Raw genomic sequence first — 19,110 nt, 5'->3', positions numbered from 1 at the left:
TCCCCTTGTGAATATGGGCTGCCATGGGTTCGTAGGTGAGGTCCAACAGCCTCACCCATGTAGCCATTTCTGGAAAGGTAGACAGGACTTTGCAACACGGGAGATCCCTAAAACAAGGAAATGGTTGTACCTAGAATATCTTTCATTATGACATGTTGATGCAAATAAGGGGGGAAAGTAAGACAAACCAAATGCACAATAGCATTAAACTTATGTTTCTCTTTGAACTATGGCTGTAAGATTGAGGAACTCCTGCTAAGTTAACAGACACAAGTGACCTTAAAGATAACATCAGGGGCTGTATTGCTCAGAAATCCTGTCTCGGAATATTCTTTCAGCTTCTCTCTCAATCCCCATGACAGGGTCCTGGAGAACTGGGATCCTGCCCCAGGTGCCAAGCTTTAAAGAGCCTTGCTCGGCCATCCCTCCGGCTGCAGCCTTCCCCATGGGGCAATGGGGGAGTAACTGCCTGGAGTCCACACCCCACTTCTCCAGGTACCCAGGATCCTGGGTTTATAGCTTGAGTCTCTTCATTGGGACTGTGTGTGTGTGTATCCCTAGACTCATGCGGTGGCCAAGGGGCAGCTGTTGGCAGGGTTGGACAAAGACCTTGTGCTTCTAGACTGGAGGATCCACAGAGTGTGGGATGGATCTGGGGGTGGGAATAGTCAGGGATCTGCAGGGCGGATGCTTCTCCCCATGCTGCTGAGTTCACAGAACTTCCCAGAGTGTGAGAATTGTAAATTGGAGCCTGGCCTTCTGGATGAATGAAGCTACATTTGTTCAGGCAGGAGGACAGAGTATATTTTCTTCAACACTTTGTCAGCTTGTTTTATACACTTCCCCTGGGCCCCACACACAGCAGGGCAGGCTTGGAGAACAAAGACCTGATACTAAAACACAGGCTCACCCAAACCTCTTCAAAGCCAGGTGCTTCCATCTATCTCTGGAAAGAGGACACCGGTCCCAGCTGCATCTCTCATCTGGCAGGAGAAGGTTTCACAATGAAGAGAAGGAAACCAGTCTCTTCTTAGGGGCCGCAGAAATGTGGAGGCTGACATCTACCCCTAAACAGAAGGTTTCGCCTGGAGGAGTGTGACAGTGGAGGACCCTGGGGCCTGGGCATGGTGCTCTGGGAGCAGTGTCCTCCCTTGCTAAAGCTTCCCAGGCACCAGGGGCAGCGGGTCCCACATCTCCAGCTCAGGTCTGCCTCTCCCTGGGAGCCTTGAGGGTCAGGCACCCACCCCCAAGGCTCCTGGTCAGGGGTGCTGCCCTTGCTCTGTGGCACAATGTGGAGCACGCTGGTGGCTGTCCCTCAGCCCTCTCCTCTCACGTATGTGTGACAGTCTGCTCTCAGCTCACTTTGTAGAACTATCACTCCAGACCTCTGAAGTCCCCCACCCACCTATTCATCACAACATAACAGGGAAATGTTGAAAGAGAGAGAGAGAGAAAAGAGCTTCATCTTTGCAGAAAGAACTCTACCTTTGTTTTCAGAATCAACACGGAGAGTGAGCAGGGGCTTTTAACTTCTTGGCAACTAGCAGTTGGGGCAGATCTGGCCTCTTGCCCATTGAGATGTGGTGAAGGGGCGTGGAGCTGGCCCGCAGGGGACTTCCATGCCAGGCAAGGTGCCATGGCTCACTGCCTGGTCCCCTAGCCTGTTCCAGTTCACATGATCCATTCCAGAGACTAGGTAGAACATGGCACGTGCCCCTCGCCCCTGGCTCCATGCCCATGTCTGGGAACACGACAGGAGCTCAAAGGGCCCAAGCTCTTCTCCAGGCAGACCAGTTCTGCTTCTCTGTAACTGAGTCTCTGCCTGAGTACTGGGACCGCAGCACCTCCAAAGGGACAACCTTTGGATAGAGAGGGGGACCTCTGCTTCTCCAGTGCAAACCCTCCTTTCAACCCCCTCGGCCACCCCCTCACTGAAGGTCTTGGTCCTCTCACTTGCTGGCCACACTCCCATATTTTGTTCTTCATCCTCTGCTCATGCCCACCCTGGGTCTCTTTCCCCAGTGTATCCCAGCCAGAGAAGTTTTCCTCAAGGGAGCTTGGGTGTGAGGGTCACTCTCCAGCTCAGTCCCTTAATTGGCCTCCTACTGTCTACCCAGCAAAGGCCAAGTGCTGTCACGCAGCATTCAGCACACCCCACGACCCTATTCAGCCCACTTTTGCAATATTCAATTGCAATATTCAATTTTGTTTCCTGGCCTCTCCCCCGAACACTTCCCTTCTGGCAGAATAGGGGCCTTGCCATTCCCTGAACAAGGCCTTCACTTTGTCACCTTCATGTTTGTCCACACTGTAGCCTCCTCCCGGAATGCACTGCCACACTTCCAACATGGGGATCCCGTTCACCCTTCAAGACCCAGTACTGAGGGAACTTCTGGAAGCCATCTCAGAGTGCTGTGATGTCTGCAAGCTCCCTGTACCTCTCATGGGCTCGCCACATTCCACACGGCAGGGCACACGTACTCATACCTTATTCCTCCCCTACACTGAGAAGGGTCATAGATCATCCCAGCCCAAAGTCTTGCAAATAGGAGGTCCTGAAAACTTTGTAAGCAAATAAACTGCCAAGTGTTTCCCCTGACCCTACTCCTTTGAAATCGGTAGGAGTTGTGCCCACAGGCAACATGTTCGTTTGGCCGGGCCCTGGATGGGGACAGCATCGGGTCCTCCCTGCCATCTTGGAATCCTTGACCGTAGTCTGAGCCGTGGGAGTGACATGTGGATAACTGGCTGCCAAGTGCTAGATGGGGGCACTTCTTGCGGGGAGCAGGGGCAGGCTGTGGGGTGGCGGGGGGGGGGCAAACCCTGTCTGCGGCATGTGGGCCTCGGGAAGAAAGTGCTCCGCTCTCTCCATGCCGGTGACATCACACACCCAACTGATCTTCCTTCTCGGGGCTCTTCTCTGTGAAGCTGGTTTCAAAGGAGAGCCAGCTGTGGCCTCTGGCTCAGGTCAGGCCCACAGTCACCAGAGCGAGCAAGCACACTGGTCACTAACTTCCCAGATAGAGTCCTTTCACCCTGAGTGGGGCGGCAAGTGTGGCCATTTGACCAGCAAGACATGAAGGCTCAGCTTGTCTGGACTCCCCTCTCTGGAACCTGCAGTCTTCCTATGTGTGGGGAGGCCGCTCACCCTCAGGTGGGTGGGGCGCTCTCTTGCTCATTCAGTGTCGCCCTCAGCTCACCATGGGCACCAGTGGTGACCACCATTGCCACATCTCCTCCCTGGCAGAGAGCCTTCCCCATGGGACTGCGCCTCCCACCTGCAGACCCCTGGTTGGAAAGACAACTCCGACAGTGACACTCAGCAGGAAGGTCACCCCTCCCCCGCCACCGCACTGATCCATGAAGAGAGGAGGAGTTGACAAGTTTTGGAAAACGAAGAGCTGAGGACTCCAGATATAGCATTTAAATCAGGAAGATAATGGACATGACAGCCGTGAGCAATCGCGTGGGGTGCGGGGTCAACCCGGATGTTCTATTTTGAAGGGTTTGCCTCTCAATTTAACATAATGCTATGCTCAGGACTTGGGTATTTCTATGTCCTCAGGCCTCTCTGCCATTCCCCATCATGGTGGCTTACTCATAGGTCCCAGGTGCCCCCATGCTGCACACGTCCAGGCTGGATTTGGTCCTGCTCTCTCTACCTTGGTGCCAGAACCAGCCCAGCCCACCCCATATCACCCTTAGCGCTTCCTCCCACCTCAGCCTTCACCTCCCATGACTCTCAAGGTCCCATAGATTCCTGTAATGTCTCCAGAATGGCCTCCCCCCACCCCCAGTCCTGCCACCACCGCTTCCCAGCTTGTATCCTCATAGATGCGTGCCGGACAGCCTGGCCTGGCCTCCCCGGATCACAATTCACCTCCACATCACAGCCGCAAACGCTTCCTACACCCCCAATCTGGTCATGCCTTCCCCTGTTCCAGATCTTTCCCAGAGCCTTGCTGACTGTGGCGGTGGACAGTGAAAGCTCCCAGACAAGGCCCACAAAGGCCTGTGGGATCCTGACGCCTGTTCCCTACAAGAGCCCTGCCCTTCAGACATACCATACCACAAGTGCTTTCTCAAATCATCCATGAATTTCACGCTACCCATTCTGCTCTTCCTTCTGCTTATAATGCCCTTTCCACCTTTGTAATATAGGTAAATCTTACCCAACCTTGCTGGCTGCCTCGCCGGGCACTTAATGGGGAGCCGCATGAACCCCATCCTTAAGCCTCTCCCAAGTTCTCCCAGAGCATCTGGTCTATGGAAACTGTCATCCAGCTTTGACTAATGCTCCTTGAGAGCAGGGGCTATTCCTTACTGGATCTTCCGTCCCGAGAACTTAACACAGTTCCCAGCCCACTTCAACACATGCTTGTTGGATGAGGTTGGGTGAATAAGGGAGTGAAGGAAGAGTGTTCTACATCCGAACTGTTTCTGAAAGACAACTGAGTAGATGCTGGACTCAGGTGGGGCAGGACCAGATTTTAAATGCTTGTTCTCCATGAGGCGATCAGAGTTTGAGAGAGGGAGCAAGCTTCAGCTTCCATGGGACATCCCACCATTTTCTCCCACAATCCGATGCAATACCTCGATCCTATCCCTTAGGACTGACACAGTCTTCGTGTTTCTTGCAAGAACGACCAAAGCAAACTGAAGTCAAGTGCTCACAGCTGTAATTGGTCCTGCACAGCTGGGACTTGAGGCACCTCTGGAGCAGAGATCAGAACCCGAGTGTCTCCTTAATCAATTGCTGACAAAAGCTTTTTGTGGCAATTATCAGAAAAACTCAACCACCCGTCCATGGCCCAGAATGGGTTTGCATAAAATTTAATTTGTCTTAAACTTCTCAGGAATGAAGAACTATCAAATGTGCACAAGAGCAGGAACTCTAATGTTCACTGCAACCAGAACCTGCATTACTTATTAAGAAATGGCTATTTCTAACACTATAAAAAGTCATTTTTTTCTGCCATGTTATGTTTTTGTGACTAGCTTACTTTCTGGTTCATGTACTTGGACCCCGAGATCACAGCAATAGGAGGTTAGACACCATCTCTACCACACGAGCTTTTTGCTACATTCTCGGGCACAGAATACTTTTCCCCTATAATTATAGAAATCTGTGGGAATTTCTTTATTTTCCAGGCTTCGATTAAGAGAGAATTTCCAAGGGCTTTTTCAGTGGAAAAAAAAAAATCACAGTAAACAGCTTCCTCCATCTCTACTTACCCTGATGTTAAATAAACTTCCCCTGTTTTCAATACCCATTTTGGTACAGCAAATCAGGGGACCTACATGTTAGTAAAGGAAGGGGATGAAAACCTTCTTGTGAGTTATCTTGTGGTCACTTTCCTATCTAACACTCTAGACCACTTTAAGTGCATATTAAAACTTGTTATTTGATTATATCTCAGAGGATCGAATGATGCTTTTTTTTTTTCTTTTCGGTTCTCACATTACTGAGTAAAAGCCATCATTTTCAAGTCCGTAGAGCATTATGTTTTCTCTGCAAATAAAATCCCATAACTCTCAAGCAAAGAGAGAGGTATATTCATAAAGAGGAGACACGGCCCTATTTTTCCTCCTGACATTTGGGATCTAAGATAGGTTAAAAATGATGCTTTTATCTCTGGTGATTTATCAAACTCCAGATTTCATAAAAGATAAACAGATGCCCTAAAGAAAGGATACATCATCTTAATGTTTCATTGTGACACTTTCGGTATCTGAAAAGCATGTATATTAAAGATCTCCCCTCCAAAAACTCAATAGTTCCTATGATTTACAGAGTCATTTCTTGTTTTTAAAACACACTGAAGTGAGAACAGGCCAGGAGACACCTTAAAAAAAATGGTCACATTTGAAACATACAGATTATTTATAGACAAAAAAACTGAGAGCTGAAAGAAAATCTGGTTATCAACAGACAGTTGCTTTTTCTATGTTTTTTCTGAGTTCATTTTGGTTTTTGTGTGGGTGGCTCATGTGAACTCAAAGGTTATTTGCTAAATGTTTTGTGAGATTAGAACATGTTGTCCTTTAAAATCTTGTTGCAAATATGTTTAGCTTTAGAATATGGGATATGGGATCATGTTTTTAAAATAGAAAATCATACCTAGACTTGTTATGACAAGACAAGTTTCTATGCTCCTATTTTTAATTCACAATTTAGAAGGTATTATTCTTAATCATATTCCTAGCGGGAAAACTCACAGTACAGAGTTCAGCAGTAAAAAAAAAAAAAAAAAAAATTGTTTCTTTTTTACTTTTGTGTTGCTTTCACCTGCCAGCTTGGGTACTGATTAATCTCATTTTGAAACTACTTAGGTGCCAGGCGCTGTAAAATCAGTGTGGACTGCAGATCAGATCTTTGCAGTACAAATATAAGGTACGTTTTTCAATCACACAATGGGGAATAAAGGAGAACCCCCCAAGTTTGTGGGGGCTTCTTTTTTCTGCCTCTTTAGCAATACTGAGCAACCAGGTTCAGATCCAACCAGCACTTATGGGCCCCACAAGGTGGGCAGATGGCAGCAGTCAGCTGGGATTTGAATCCTCCTTCTGCTGTGTGACACTGGGCAACTTACTTAATCTCTGTGCTTAGCTTCCTCAGGTGGAAATTGGATAGACAGTGGCCCCTTCCTCACTGCCTTGGTGGGGATTAAAGGATGCTCCCTCCCCCACTTTTTGCACAGGGCTTGATACACTGAGTCCTCCCTAGGTGTTAGCTGCCCTCATGATTATAGGGCCCTAGTGCTTCCTCACGTCATTTTTCATTTCATCCTCACAGAACACCTGTGAGATGGAAAACATAAGACGCACTATTCGGAGACAAACGCGGTGAAGAGTAGTGAAAACCAGTACAGGCCGACTTTAATGTAGGAAAGTGTGTGTTCAATAAATACACAAAGAGAAATCTCCAAAAGTTCAAGAAGGCTGTAACTCCCAGCCTCTGGTGTTTATCTGTAGGAAGGAAAGCCCTCGGAACGTTGGTAGTGGGAGGGTTTCCCTCAAAATCTGATGCCTAGAAAGCTTTTCTGAGCAAAGCTTTAGGGTTAGCCAGCCTGAGGGTGAAGCCCTTGGTTGGATGCGATCCTAGGCAATTGGTTCCTCCGCTGAGCCTGTTTCTCAACGGGCTTTGTGAGCTTGTGGAGACCGAAGACATGACAAGGGTCTGGCCCAAGGGAAACCCTCCACAGATGGAGGCTGCAGTGATCATTACAGTCGGCCGAGATACTGGGGCTCTAGGGATAAGTGACATTTTCTTAGCATCTGGGTCAAGGACCACAGCTAAATTCTGTTCTTAACGGTCTCCACAGAGCAGATATCATGCAGGAGTTAGACTTTGCTTTTTCCACTTGTCCCCTTCTTCCCAGCGCAACAGAACACTCGGGTCATTTGTCACAAAACTTTCATACACTGCCACCTCCTTCAAAGAGTGAGTTGGCAGAGTCCTCTCAAGACAGTTTTCTTAGTGACACACTCCCAGTAGGGTGATTAGGGGCCTCAGGGGCCCAGAGGCCAATGTGATGGCATTTCTTGGGGAACAGTACTTGGGGTCTTTGGGTTGGGCTGACCCAATCTGCAAGTTTACCCATGTGGCCACAGGGAGAAGGCGAGGCTCTGGGGCAGAAACCCCAGCATTATGATGACAGGAGCAACCTTCCTGATGCTGGAGAAGGGCTCTTCTGTAGACTCACGCCTGGAAAGCCTGGGAGCCACACTCTGTCTCACCCACTTGCCCAGAAGGGGAAAGGCTAGGAACGTGGTACAACGTTGGGCGTTCTGCACTGTAGAACTTTCTCTTCCTGTGTCCATTTGCTCATGAAGCGATGCTGCATGCTCTGCCAAGGGTTGGCATGCAACAATGCTTCAAGGTCAGTCACATTTCTTCTTCTTTTCTTTTTTTAAGAGCCACCATCTGCATTAGCCCAAGGTACCCCTATGCTCCTACTTAAAATGGTCTCCATTTCTTCGGGTGTCTCCCTCAGCAGGAGCCTCCACTCTCATCTCTGTCCCTTGGAACAATCTTGTGTAGCCACAGGGAAGGCGAGTCCACCTCTTGGCATTCCAGACGGGCCCTCGCTGCTATCCCAGACTTCAGGCTTTAGGGACCCAGCAACTCCTGCAGAGGACTGGAACAGTCGCATGGGCTCTCCCAGGTGTCTTGCACTCTGAAATGGGGACCCTCAACTCCCCGCTGCACATTTTGCTCTCAGGAACAAATGGGTCTGAGGTTCAGCCATGTGACCAGGACAGAGGTAACAAAGCTGGAAATGGTCTTTCTCTTCCCCCTTGGGAAATCCAAGATGCTGCTGCAAATCATGCCTGTCCATTCTTGGCTCTCTAGACCCCCTGCCCTGCTTCTACCACCCACATAGTTAACGGGTGCTAGACAAAGAGGAAGGTCAGCATCAGGGGCAGCAGTACCCAAAGCTCCTCCCTCCCACCCCAGACCACCTGTCAGGGCATGCTGGGACTGCTTCTAAATATCGTCTCACCCAGCAGAGGGTTCCCATGGGAAAAGAAGGCACACAGGTTGTCCCAGCCAACACAATATCTGTGGTACCTATCCTCCTTCCCCACTTGCCAGACCTCCACCTCCAGCAACAACAGCAAAACACACTGAAGAAATCTGTATTCAAATAAGGTGTGTTGACTTTCGACTTCAGTTCCACCCCAGAGGGCAGGTTTGCTCTTCAAGTGCAGAGGATTTAGAGTCTTGGGGCACTTCTGTAGTGGAGTGTAAGGGGGTGGTGATGAGAACCTAAATTCACACGAGACTCCTGGATGAAGTTATGGCATTTTATTTTTCTGACTCTGAATAGCGAAATGCACATTCATCGAAGTGGTAAGTATATTCCCAAAGTTCCCTGGAAGATGAATGCTAAAGCTAAAACAAAATCGAGGTGAATGTAGTTTGTTTAAAGAATAGCCCCATTAACAATGGGGGCGAAAAACGCTGATCCCATGAAGGATACTGGAGCAAGTACTCACGGATAAAATACGGAAAGAATGCTGTAATAACACGTATGATCACATTTTTATTAACAAAGAAAGTCTTGTTTGGAAACAAATCGTCCCTGAGAGGAGTCCGAAATTAATCCTCTGATAGGCAGAAAACCACACTACTTATATATTCTAATCATAATTACAATGTGCTCTTAAAGCGAACATTCTAGATTATTAGTCACTTTATTAAGAACCAGAGAAGGGACTTCTGCTGCATAATGAGAGCACCTTACAAGCTCAGAGGAGGGAAAAACCAAGACAGTTCTGCATGGAGCTGGAGAATGGTGGATGTAATTTATTTAATAAAAGTGCTTAGTTTCTCTTTTTTATTTAGGAATTGGCACACCCTTAGGGGTTCAGACAGCACTGTGCTTCTGAGCTGCTCTTTCTAGGGCAAGATAAAAATGTGGATCACAGAAAAATAACAATTTATCATTGTAATGGTTACATCCCACTTCAGAAACCACTAGAGACTGCTTAACATTTTTATTTCAAACATGGTTTTCCCGAGTCTTCAGGTGACAACGGATACTGATGCCAAAAAGCTTTTTGTCCATTTTTTCCTAATAAAAATGGCTAGATTCTGAGTTCATTTTCATCTGGGGTGACATTAAGGTCTGCGCTTTTGCAGACTGATCCTTCCCTTCCCTCCTTTGTGCTCTTTGAAAGTCTCCAAAGGCAACATCTGGGCCCAGTCACCGAAGACAGATGGGCTCCTTCTACTTCTTCTCCCATCCCCTGGGGACCTCTGGTAGCGGCACAGCATGCTATTTAAATGTAATGATACGCTGACGGGATTGTCCCTGCGCAGTGCGTGCTTGGCGCACTCCTACCATGAGAACCCATTTTGTATCTGTTCAAACCTCCTCATTATGGACGGCTTTCTCTATCTCAAAACATTCCTGGGATTTCTAGGTGCTGTCATTGAACTAATTCTTATTTTTTCTTCTGTGACTTTCTACAGCCAAATTGTCTTCCTCTGACCCTGAAGGGGGCCAATTTCCTGAAAATAATCACTTTTGCTGCTGTGGTTATTAACGGGTAAAAGGTAGGGAATCCGTTCGGATTTCTTCTGTGCTGTGGCAATATTAAATCTTTGATGTTTCCTGCCCATGTTAAGACTTCCTACACTGGAACCTAACTTGCTTAATCGTTCTCTTGTTCTTATGCTTTAAGAAACAAGGATCTAAATGTTCCACTGGGTAGTGGGAACTAAGGACTTTGTAGAGTAGTAATTAACAGTAATAAAAAAAAAATTTTTTTTTTTAGTAATAAAAAATTTTTATTGAACCCTAACTATGGATCAGATGCTAAGGTAAGGGCTTTCAAGTATATTCTCAATAGCCCCATGAGGTAAATATCACATTATCTCCATTTTATAAACAAAGATGAGATGAAAGCTTAGAGAGCTTAATTCACTCACAGTCACATAGCAGATAGAGGTAAACAAAGCCTCTGCATTCAGTTAACAAGACTCTGGAGCCGGAGTTCTCACCCCTCACACTAAACTTAATTATGCTCTTGACAGATGGGACGAGTGGTTCAAGGCGTAATAGTCAGTGTTTCCAAGGCAAAGGCGTGTGAGTTCAGGGATTCTTGGATGCCCCCCTTCAAATTTACTCCCATCTCCTAACGTTTAGAAATGTTTCACCTGGAGTCCACATGGCTCCTGCTCGTATCCTGGGAAGGGTAGTATCTGGGGTCAGTACACAGAGGAGCAAGGGGAGGAGCCCAGGTGCTGGGGCCACAGACAGCCCTAAGAGTAGAGCCATAGATGTCTACACACAGTGAAGAAGAAGGCCTGGGATGTAACTGCCTTCAGTAAAGGTGCCTCGTGTGCTGCTTTATATCCCAGGTAAGTTTTAGCTTGATCAACAAACCTGAAAAAAATACCCTACCAACAGACGAGGGGTAGGGGTGGTTTGCAAACGTTTCTCAGGGGGTGAGGTTGGTGCTGAGCACACCAAGAGAGTCCAGGAAGCAGACAGCCTTTGGGCTCCAGGACCCAGCCTCTGTGGCAGGCAGGCCAGCATGGACACTCCTCCAAGAGCTGTCCAAACAGTCCAACCTTTTGCAACGTTCTGACTATCCCTGAATTCCACGTGGAGAGTTCCCCACAGGATGGAGCGTGTACGAATGATTCAGCAGTTGGGTTTTCATTCGTGATGAATAAACTGGCATTTTGGTTTATATAGCTGTCACCTTTGAGTTTGATTAAGGTGAGTCAGTTCCCCTGAGCCTCATATACTGTGGGTGTGCAGGCAAATTAAAATTTCTGGACCCACAGATGAGGGAACTCAATCCTGTGCCTTAATGACCTGTGGGGAGAGAATCTTTTGCCCTCCCTCAGCCCCTCTCAGCCCCACGCTGTGCTCCTGCATCCCCTCCCCAGGGACAAGGGGGAAATCAGTCCAAATCTAGGGTGCTAATGAGGCCGTGGTTATGACGGAATGTGGTCACTGTGTAAAAAGGCTGCTCCCTGGGTGTGGTGCCCGCAGGCCCCATGAGGAACCCATGCTCTGGGCATATTCACTTGTGCATTCTCGTTCCTCTCCATACTCTTGAGCCCTGTGTCACGGAGCTCACCAAGGTCCCAAGTGCTGGATTGCGCCTTAGGGGAGAGGAGAGGCCAGACCAGTCTATTCACCCCAATCTGGCTCTTGTCAGCCTGCAGGGAGGGGCCTGGGCAGCCCCACCGTGACTAATAACGTGGCGCTCTGCTCTTCTGGTACTGCCTGGCTGGGGAGGGAGGGTGGTGGCCATGCTGTGAGGTCGGGTGGGATGCAGGCACTCCTGGGTTGCTGGCTTGACTCTTAACAGAACCCATCCAGGAATTCCACCTCACGAGATGGTGCCTGAGGACACACCAGGACTGGGAGCCGGGCCCCGGAGCTGTGGTGGTGACCAAACCTGACCCTGCCTTCCCAGGGCCAGCCGTGAACTTGGTGGGATGGAAAACCCCACGCGACAAACAAACACAGTGAGAGCCTTTTTAAGACTCCGCCTCCCCCCCCGGGGTAAGAGTATATGATGAATGAACGAATGATTCTTGAGGCTACACAAAATTCTCAAGAATAAATTGCCGTATCTTGATGGATCGCACTCTGTTTTCAAAGTTTCGTTTTATTTTCTGTGATTGGGGTTTGTTGGGATCAAAATGGACACTCAACAGTTTCTCAGTGCCGGCGCTCCTGACATCGAGGCAGGGTAACTCTCTGCTGGGGGTGTTGTCCACGGCCTGTGGGGTGTTTAGCAGTGTTCCTGGCCTATACCCACTAGCAACCCCTGCTCGGTTGTGGCAACAAAAAATGTCTCCAGACGTCGCTAAATGTTCCCAGGAGGGCACAATCGCCTCTGGTTGAGAGGCACCGCTTTAAAAGGCTGAACCGGGTTCTCGCTAATTCGAGGATTAGGTGGAAGTACTGAGTTGCGGTACTTGAAATTCTGCAGGCAGTGATCCTATTAAAGCACCCTCCCTTTAGCTGTGCGTGCACCCTCCGGTTTGTTTACGTGGGAATGGCAGTCCCTGTTGGGCAGAGGGCCACAGCTGAGGGGCCCGCCATTTGCCAGCTGGCTTCTCTCGAGCCAGTGCTGTTGGCAACTGTCAGGTTGTGTTGGATGCACTGTTCCCAGAGTTTAGCGTTGGGTTTTGTGGGTGTCATTTGGTCAGTGTTCCTGGTAAGTTGGAGGTTAAGTTATTTGGGGGCCTTACATTCAACACGAGGGCTGGTGTGGGGACTGTCCTTTGCAGTCTTATTCCCAGGTACCTTGCAGCCCCCCAGAGCAGCCCAGTTATAAATATTCAACACGAGCCAACTCACCTCTGTGGATGTGTGCCAGAGACAGGGAGGCAACATGATGAAGACACGAGTTCCAGGCACTGAAAAAGTCCTCTTTCTTGGTCATCACCTGTCAAATGGACAGAATAGAAATAACCACCGATGATCTTCTCAGAGAACAGAGCTTAGAAACAAGGTAGATGGCAAATGTGCACATTTTTAGTACCACCTGAAGCCTGGGTAACTTGCAAGGCTGGCCTCCATGACGCACGGGAGTTATTTGTTGATGAAGAAATGCCATCAGTGTACTGTGAGTCCAGTTTCTGTGTTTGTAGGCACTCCTCACACAGAGCAAACGTGGGCACTGCTGGCCACCGACTCTGGAGATGGAACAGGTGTCCAGGAAACAATGTGAAGGGGAGAGCGCAAGCATTGATAAAGCGACACTGTGCTAATTGGGTCGCTCGCTGCCTGAGGAATTGTGAATAACAGAACGAACTGCATAAGTCTAATCTGCAGCAAAACGAACCTGCCTTGCCTCCCGCCTTCCTTTTGTTGTAGGCAGGTACTTCCATTCATTCTCAAGTTGTTTCTTGAATGCCCATTAGATCTCCAGAATTGGCATTTGGCCGTGGCCAGGTGTGATGTGTGTGAGGGGATCCCAGGAGCGTGGAAACTGCGTACACAGCACCTCCACATCATCCATCTACGTGACGGTCCCTTTAGCCGGTATCCCCTATGGAAGGTGGTCTTACAATCACTCCAACCAAGGGAGTTGTTTTGCTTTGTTTCTTTGCTTTTTTGTTTGTTTGTTTGTTTGTTTTGTTTGTTGTTGTTGTTTTTTAGTTGGCGAGGAGTGAGGAAATAGAACTAGAAGAAGATAAGAATGAAGAAAATACACAAAGAGAAAGATGCCGCATCACGAAGCTGGCAGTTAGTCATTTACGTGGAGCTAAGAGCAGATTCTTATCTGACCAGAGAAGAGTGTTAAATTTGTCACTTCTGACTTTTCTTTGTTTCTTCTTGCCTTTTCTTTTTTTTTTGTCTTGAAAACCTAACAGTTTGATATTTAAATTTTTAGCCTTTGTCTTTGCTCAAAGAAACGACACTCAAATAGAAAGTCAGACTCTATGCATCTGCTTCCCATTTGTTTTAAACTCACACGCCGAGCCCTGTGGTTGGAAGGTAACCTGCCCCCTGCAGCTCCACAGTTCCTGTAGGGCCTGGAGGACTTGCTTTGTCAAAACCCTCCTATAACAGAATGCTTTGTGCTCCAGTGGAAAACCAGCACTGCAGAAAGCCTCTACCCATGTATAATTTAGCACGATTACCTGGGGCAGCAGGCAGAGTTTGGAGGATCATGTCACGCGAGACTTGGAGTCCCCACCTAATGGGGGCGTCTTATGACAGTCAAGGGAGAGGATAATGTTTGTCTCGCTCCCTGAATCAGTATCTCTTGGTACTGGTGTCAAAATGACAGCTGAAAAGGTGTGATAGAGAATGCAACTCTCAAGGAATGGGCTAGAGCACATCTCTGGCAGAGGTGAGGACAAGAGCTGGCCAAATACTCCTGTCCCCAGACACTACCCATCACACTGCAGACGAAAACGCCGGGCAGTCCGTGCTGGGGCCTGGTGGACGGGCTCTCCTAAACGTGTTGGCCGTCCCTTCCCTACCCACCCCTGGCTGTATGGGAAGGAGAGAGGAAGGGTAAAATAGTGTGCAGATGTGTCCAAACAGAGCTGAGGGCATGCTTACATTTTTTAAAAAAACTAAACATACACACTTAAGTCTTCACTGGCCTGATCTAGAGAAAACCAGAAACAAAAAATTGGCTGGACAATGTAGACCCTGTGTGAAGAAGGGACTTCAGATGAGAAAACACTGCAGAAGGCCCTTTACAAAACTTGCTATGACTGTACCCTCAAAAAGTACAAGGCAAAAAATAAAAAAAGCAAGTTCAAGTTAAGGGGAAAGGCCCCTTGAAGGCCTGCCAGCCTGCTCCTAAGTGCTTTTCCTTATATGTCAACATCACAGTGCTGCAGCAGGACCCACTTGAGCAGGTTCAGAGTAACCTCGTTCCTGCTGGCAAGTGTCCCCTCACACCCCACATCAGACAGGAAGGCTGGCATGACTTACCCCCGACTGAAGGATGGCACCCAGGACTTGGAACATGTTGATAGAAAGGCAGATGCCCAGGAAAGTGACAGACTGACTGAGATGCCTCTGTCCCCTTGAATTAGAGTTTACTGGCAAGAAATAATAGGCTGAAGCCAATTGGGGGCTGCACAGTGGTCCACACGTCCAGGTGGGGCAGCCCAGGAACAGTGTGTGGGGTCCATTCCAGTCCACTGTCAAGTGGTCAAAACAAGCAGATCAGAAGGTCAAACTCTGATTCAGCCTTTAAGTGTAGACTCAGTGTGAACCCTAGGGTGTCACTGCCCACAGCTGTAATCCAGCTGATAGTTGCCTATGCAATGCACAAGATTTTTAAATGTATTTATTGCACCAATAACATGCAAAACAACAAAAATCAAGTATCTAACCCTCTCTCCTTACAAAACCTTAATAGGAGGTTTCTGGAGAGTGGATTTTTTTTTTTTTTTTAATGGATGTCTGTTCTTTACCTCAAGCAGTAAACCTGCTACTGAAAATTTGTATGTAACTTAGCCTTATGTAAACTAAAGCCTTCTTAAAATGCACCAGACAACAGATGCTGTTTTAAGCTCTTAATTGCATTTGCTCATTGAGTCTTCAGAAGCCCCGGAGGTAGGAATTACTGACATCTTTTGATACCTTCATTTTGCAGGTGGAAAACTGACACAGGTTGAGGAATTTGCCCAGGGTTGCAGAGCTGGATTGGGACTAGGCACCCAGGCTTCTGAGCCCATGTTTCTAACCACAGGCTACACTGCCTCCCAATGGACTAATGGGGAGTTGGTTCCCTGGCAACACCTGTCCCTCCCAAATACAGTTCATAAAGATGCACTGTCACACATGGTCATGTGTAATGTGAACCATATTCCACATTTAAAACCTCTAATGGAAATAAATGCTTACTTCCTAATAAATCATCACACAGTTAAGACAGGGCTGAACTCGTAAAGAAACCCCTGCTGGCCTCCCTTTTGATGGATGCCTATGTCCATTCTCCCTTCTTCTTTTCTAGAAAAACCCCTAAAAGATTTGGGCAGCAATATATCCAGTTAAAAATACTTATCTCCCTACAGAGGATTTACCAAAAAACCTCAGCTAACATCACACTTAATAGTAAAGACTGAGCGCTTTCCCCGTAGGATTGGGAAGACAAGAATGTCTGTCATCACTTCTACTCAATGTTGTATTACAGATTCCAGCCAGGATAATAAGGCAAGAAAAAGAAATTAAAGGTTTAGAGATTGGAAAGGAATAAGTAAAACTGTCTTCATCCAGAAAGACCCGATTTTCTATGTAAAAATATCCTAAGAAATGTATCATAAAGCTACTAAAACTAATTAGCAAATTAAGCAGCAAAGTCACAAGATGCAAGATTTTGAAAAAAAAAAACCAACTGAATTTCTATATTCTAGCAATGAACAATTGGTACTTGAAATAAAAAAATCATTGCAACAGCATCAAACATATGAAATGCTCACAGATACATTTTACACAGCACATGAGCTATCTGTACACGGAAAGGAAAAAACATTGCAGAAAGAAATTGAAAAGGAGCACACAAATGGAGAGCTATACTGTGCTCATGGGCCAGAAAACTCTACATTGCTAAGATGTCACTTCTCAGTGATCTATGGAACCAGCACAATGCCAAGCAAAATCCCAGCAGACTTTTCTGTGCATAGAATTTGACAAGCTGATTGTAAACCTTATATGGAAATACAGAGGACCTAGGATAATCAAAACCATTTTGAGAAAAAAAAACAAGTTGGAGGATTACACGAACTGATTTCAAGACTTAGTATAAAGCTAGAGTAAATGCAACAGTATGGTATTGGAATAAGAATAGAAATATAGATGAATGGAGAAAAAAGAGTCCAGAAAGCCATACAGGCATGGTCAACTGATTTTCGACCAAGGTACCAAGGTAATTGAATGGGGATAAAAAGTCTTTTCAACAGCGCCAGAACAACTAAACATCCTCCTACAAAAGCAAACAAACAAATAAATGAACCTCAACCCTTACTTCACACCACATTAAAAAGTTAACTTGAGGGCGCCTGGGTGTCTCAGTTGGTTAAGAGACTGCCTTCGGCTCAGGTCATGATCCTGGAGTCCCGGGATCGAGTCCCACATCGGGCTTCCTGCTCAGCAGGGAGTCTGCTTCTCCCTCTGACCCTCTTCCCTCTCGTGCTTTCTATCTCTCATTCTCTCTCTCTCTCAGATAAATAAATAAAATCTAAGAAAAAAAAAGTTAACTTGAAGTCGAGCACAAACCTAAATGGAAGACTTAAATCTAAAATAAAATTCAAAGGAAACCATGGGAGAACATCTTAGTGACACTGGCACAGGCAAAGATTTTGTGAGATAAGACACAAAAAGGTTGAATTTCATCAAAATTAAAATTCCACTCTTTAAAGAACTTAAGGAAATGAAAAGACAACTAATGGATTAGGAGAAAATATTTGAAAAATCATGTATGTAATAAGGATGTCTATACAGAATTTACAAAGACAGCTTACAACTCAATAGTAAGAAAACAAAACATACTTTCACAAATGGGCAAAAATTTTGAACAGACACTTCACCGAAGCAGATAAATGAATGGCAAATAAACACGTGAAATAGATTTGAGAAATGCTAATTAACACCACAATGAGAAACCACAACACATCCACCAGCATGGCCAACAGGAGTAAGACTGGCAATACTAAGTATTGGTGAGGATGTGGGGACTCATTGCGGGGACTCAACTAGAACTCACTGCCGGTGGGAATGGCAAAATGGCAAAACGATACAGCCACTTTGGAAGACAATCTGGTGGTTTCTTATAAATAAACATATACGTACCATAGAATGCAGCCATTCCACTCCTAGATATTTACACAAGATAAATAAAAATACATGCCCATGCAAAGATTTGTATGAGAATGTTCATAGAAGCTTCATTTATAACAGCCCAACTGGAATCAATCCATATGTCCACCAATTGGTTAATGGATAAACAAATTATAGTACAGCCATACACAGTAATACTCTTGCACAATAAAAAGGAACAAATTATTAATACACCCAACAATTTAGACAGATCTCAAATGCAAAAGACTATATACTGTGCTATTCCATTTATACTAAATCATAAAAAAAGGCAATCTTATTTGAGAAGAAAAATCTGTGTTTTCCAGGAGTCAGAGCAAGGGGGGGATTTGATTACAAAGGAGCAGGAAGGAACTTTTTGGGTGATGGAAATGTTCTATGTCTAGACTATATGCACTTTCCAAAACTCATTAACTGTACACTTAAAATTGCTCAATTTTAACATATGTTAATTATATATATAAAATAAAAGTTGATTTTTTAAAAATGCTCACCTCCCTAGGCTCCCTTATAGCTAAAGTTAGATGTGTAGCCCCCATGGCCAAGGTGAGTGGGCAGAAGTCTACTGGGCGGTGCTTCTGTAAGAGCTACTGTTTTCCTAATAAAAAAAAAATACAGCCTGAGCTAGCACGTGCCTTTTTTTCTTTGTCCTCTTCCCATTTCTTTGCTTGGAACTTACTTATCTTGTGAGCATAGGAACAGGTAATGTCACACTAAGGAGTTATATTAAGGTTGCTGTAGCACATGACCACAGTCCTGGTGAGGTCACACAACAGAAGTGTATACTCTCATATTTCTAGAGGCTGGAAGTCAGAATCAAGGTGTCGGCAGGGCCACACTCCTTCCAAAGGCTGCTTTGCCTCTTCAGGGGCATCCTCACAGAGCTAAAGCCAGACCAGGAAGGGCTGCTCCTCATCTGCTCAGCCCACATCTCTGCCTTCTTGTTGCTCCTCTTACTTGACATTCTGTCTTGCCTTTCATGAGTGGGATAGGAAGGTGGGGGGTTCTTTATATATTTTTCTGCCTTCTTATATTTTTTTATGTCTTCCTTTTCTTTCTTTTTTTCTTTCTTTCTTTCTTTCTTTCTTTCTTTCTTTCTTTCTTTCTTTCTTTCTTTTTCTTTCTTTTTCTTTCCTTTTTTTTTGAGAGAGAGAGTGGGGGTGGGGAGGAGCAGACAGAAAGAGAGTCTCAAGCAGTCTCCACACCCAGCACGGAGCCCAACATGGGGCTCAATCTCACAACCCTGAGATCATGACCTGAGCTGAAACCAAGAGTTGATGCT

At 46.4% G+C, this 19,110-nt stretch overlaps 1 protein-coding gene across 8 annotated transcripts in view; it reads right to left on the bottom strand.

The window, feature by feature from the left end:
* ACOXL (acyl-CoA oxidase like) overlaps positions 1-19,110 on the bottom strand; it is a 356,238-nt gene that overhangs the window by 60,952 nt on the left and 276,176 nt on the right. For all 8 annotated transcript variants that reach the window (XM_025868175.2, XM_025868174.2, XM_025868176.2 and 5 more), the window contains one exon: positions 12,840-12,927. In XM_025868175.2, coding sequence (XP_025723960.1) covers positions 12,840-12,927 — 88 coding nt within the window. The remainder of the gene's footprint in view (positions 1-12,839; positions 12,928-19,110) is intronic.

This window comes from Callorhinus ursinus, unplaced genomic scaffold (genome assembly GCF_003265705.2).
Source record: "Callorhinus ursinus isolate GAN/ISIS: 27379988/994484 unplaced genomic scaffold, GSC_fseal_2.0 scaffold10, whole genome shotgun sequence".
NCBI lineage: Eukaryota > Metazoa > Chordata > Mammalia > Carnivora > Otariidae > Callorhinus > Callorhinus ursinus.
Note: the sequence above shows the minus strand (reverse complement) of the source record. Positions and strands in the feature narration are given on the sequence as shown.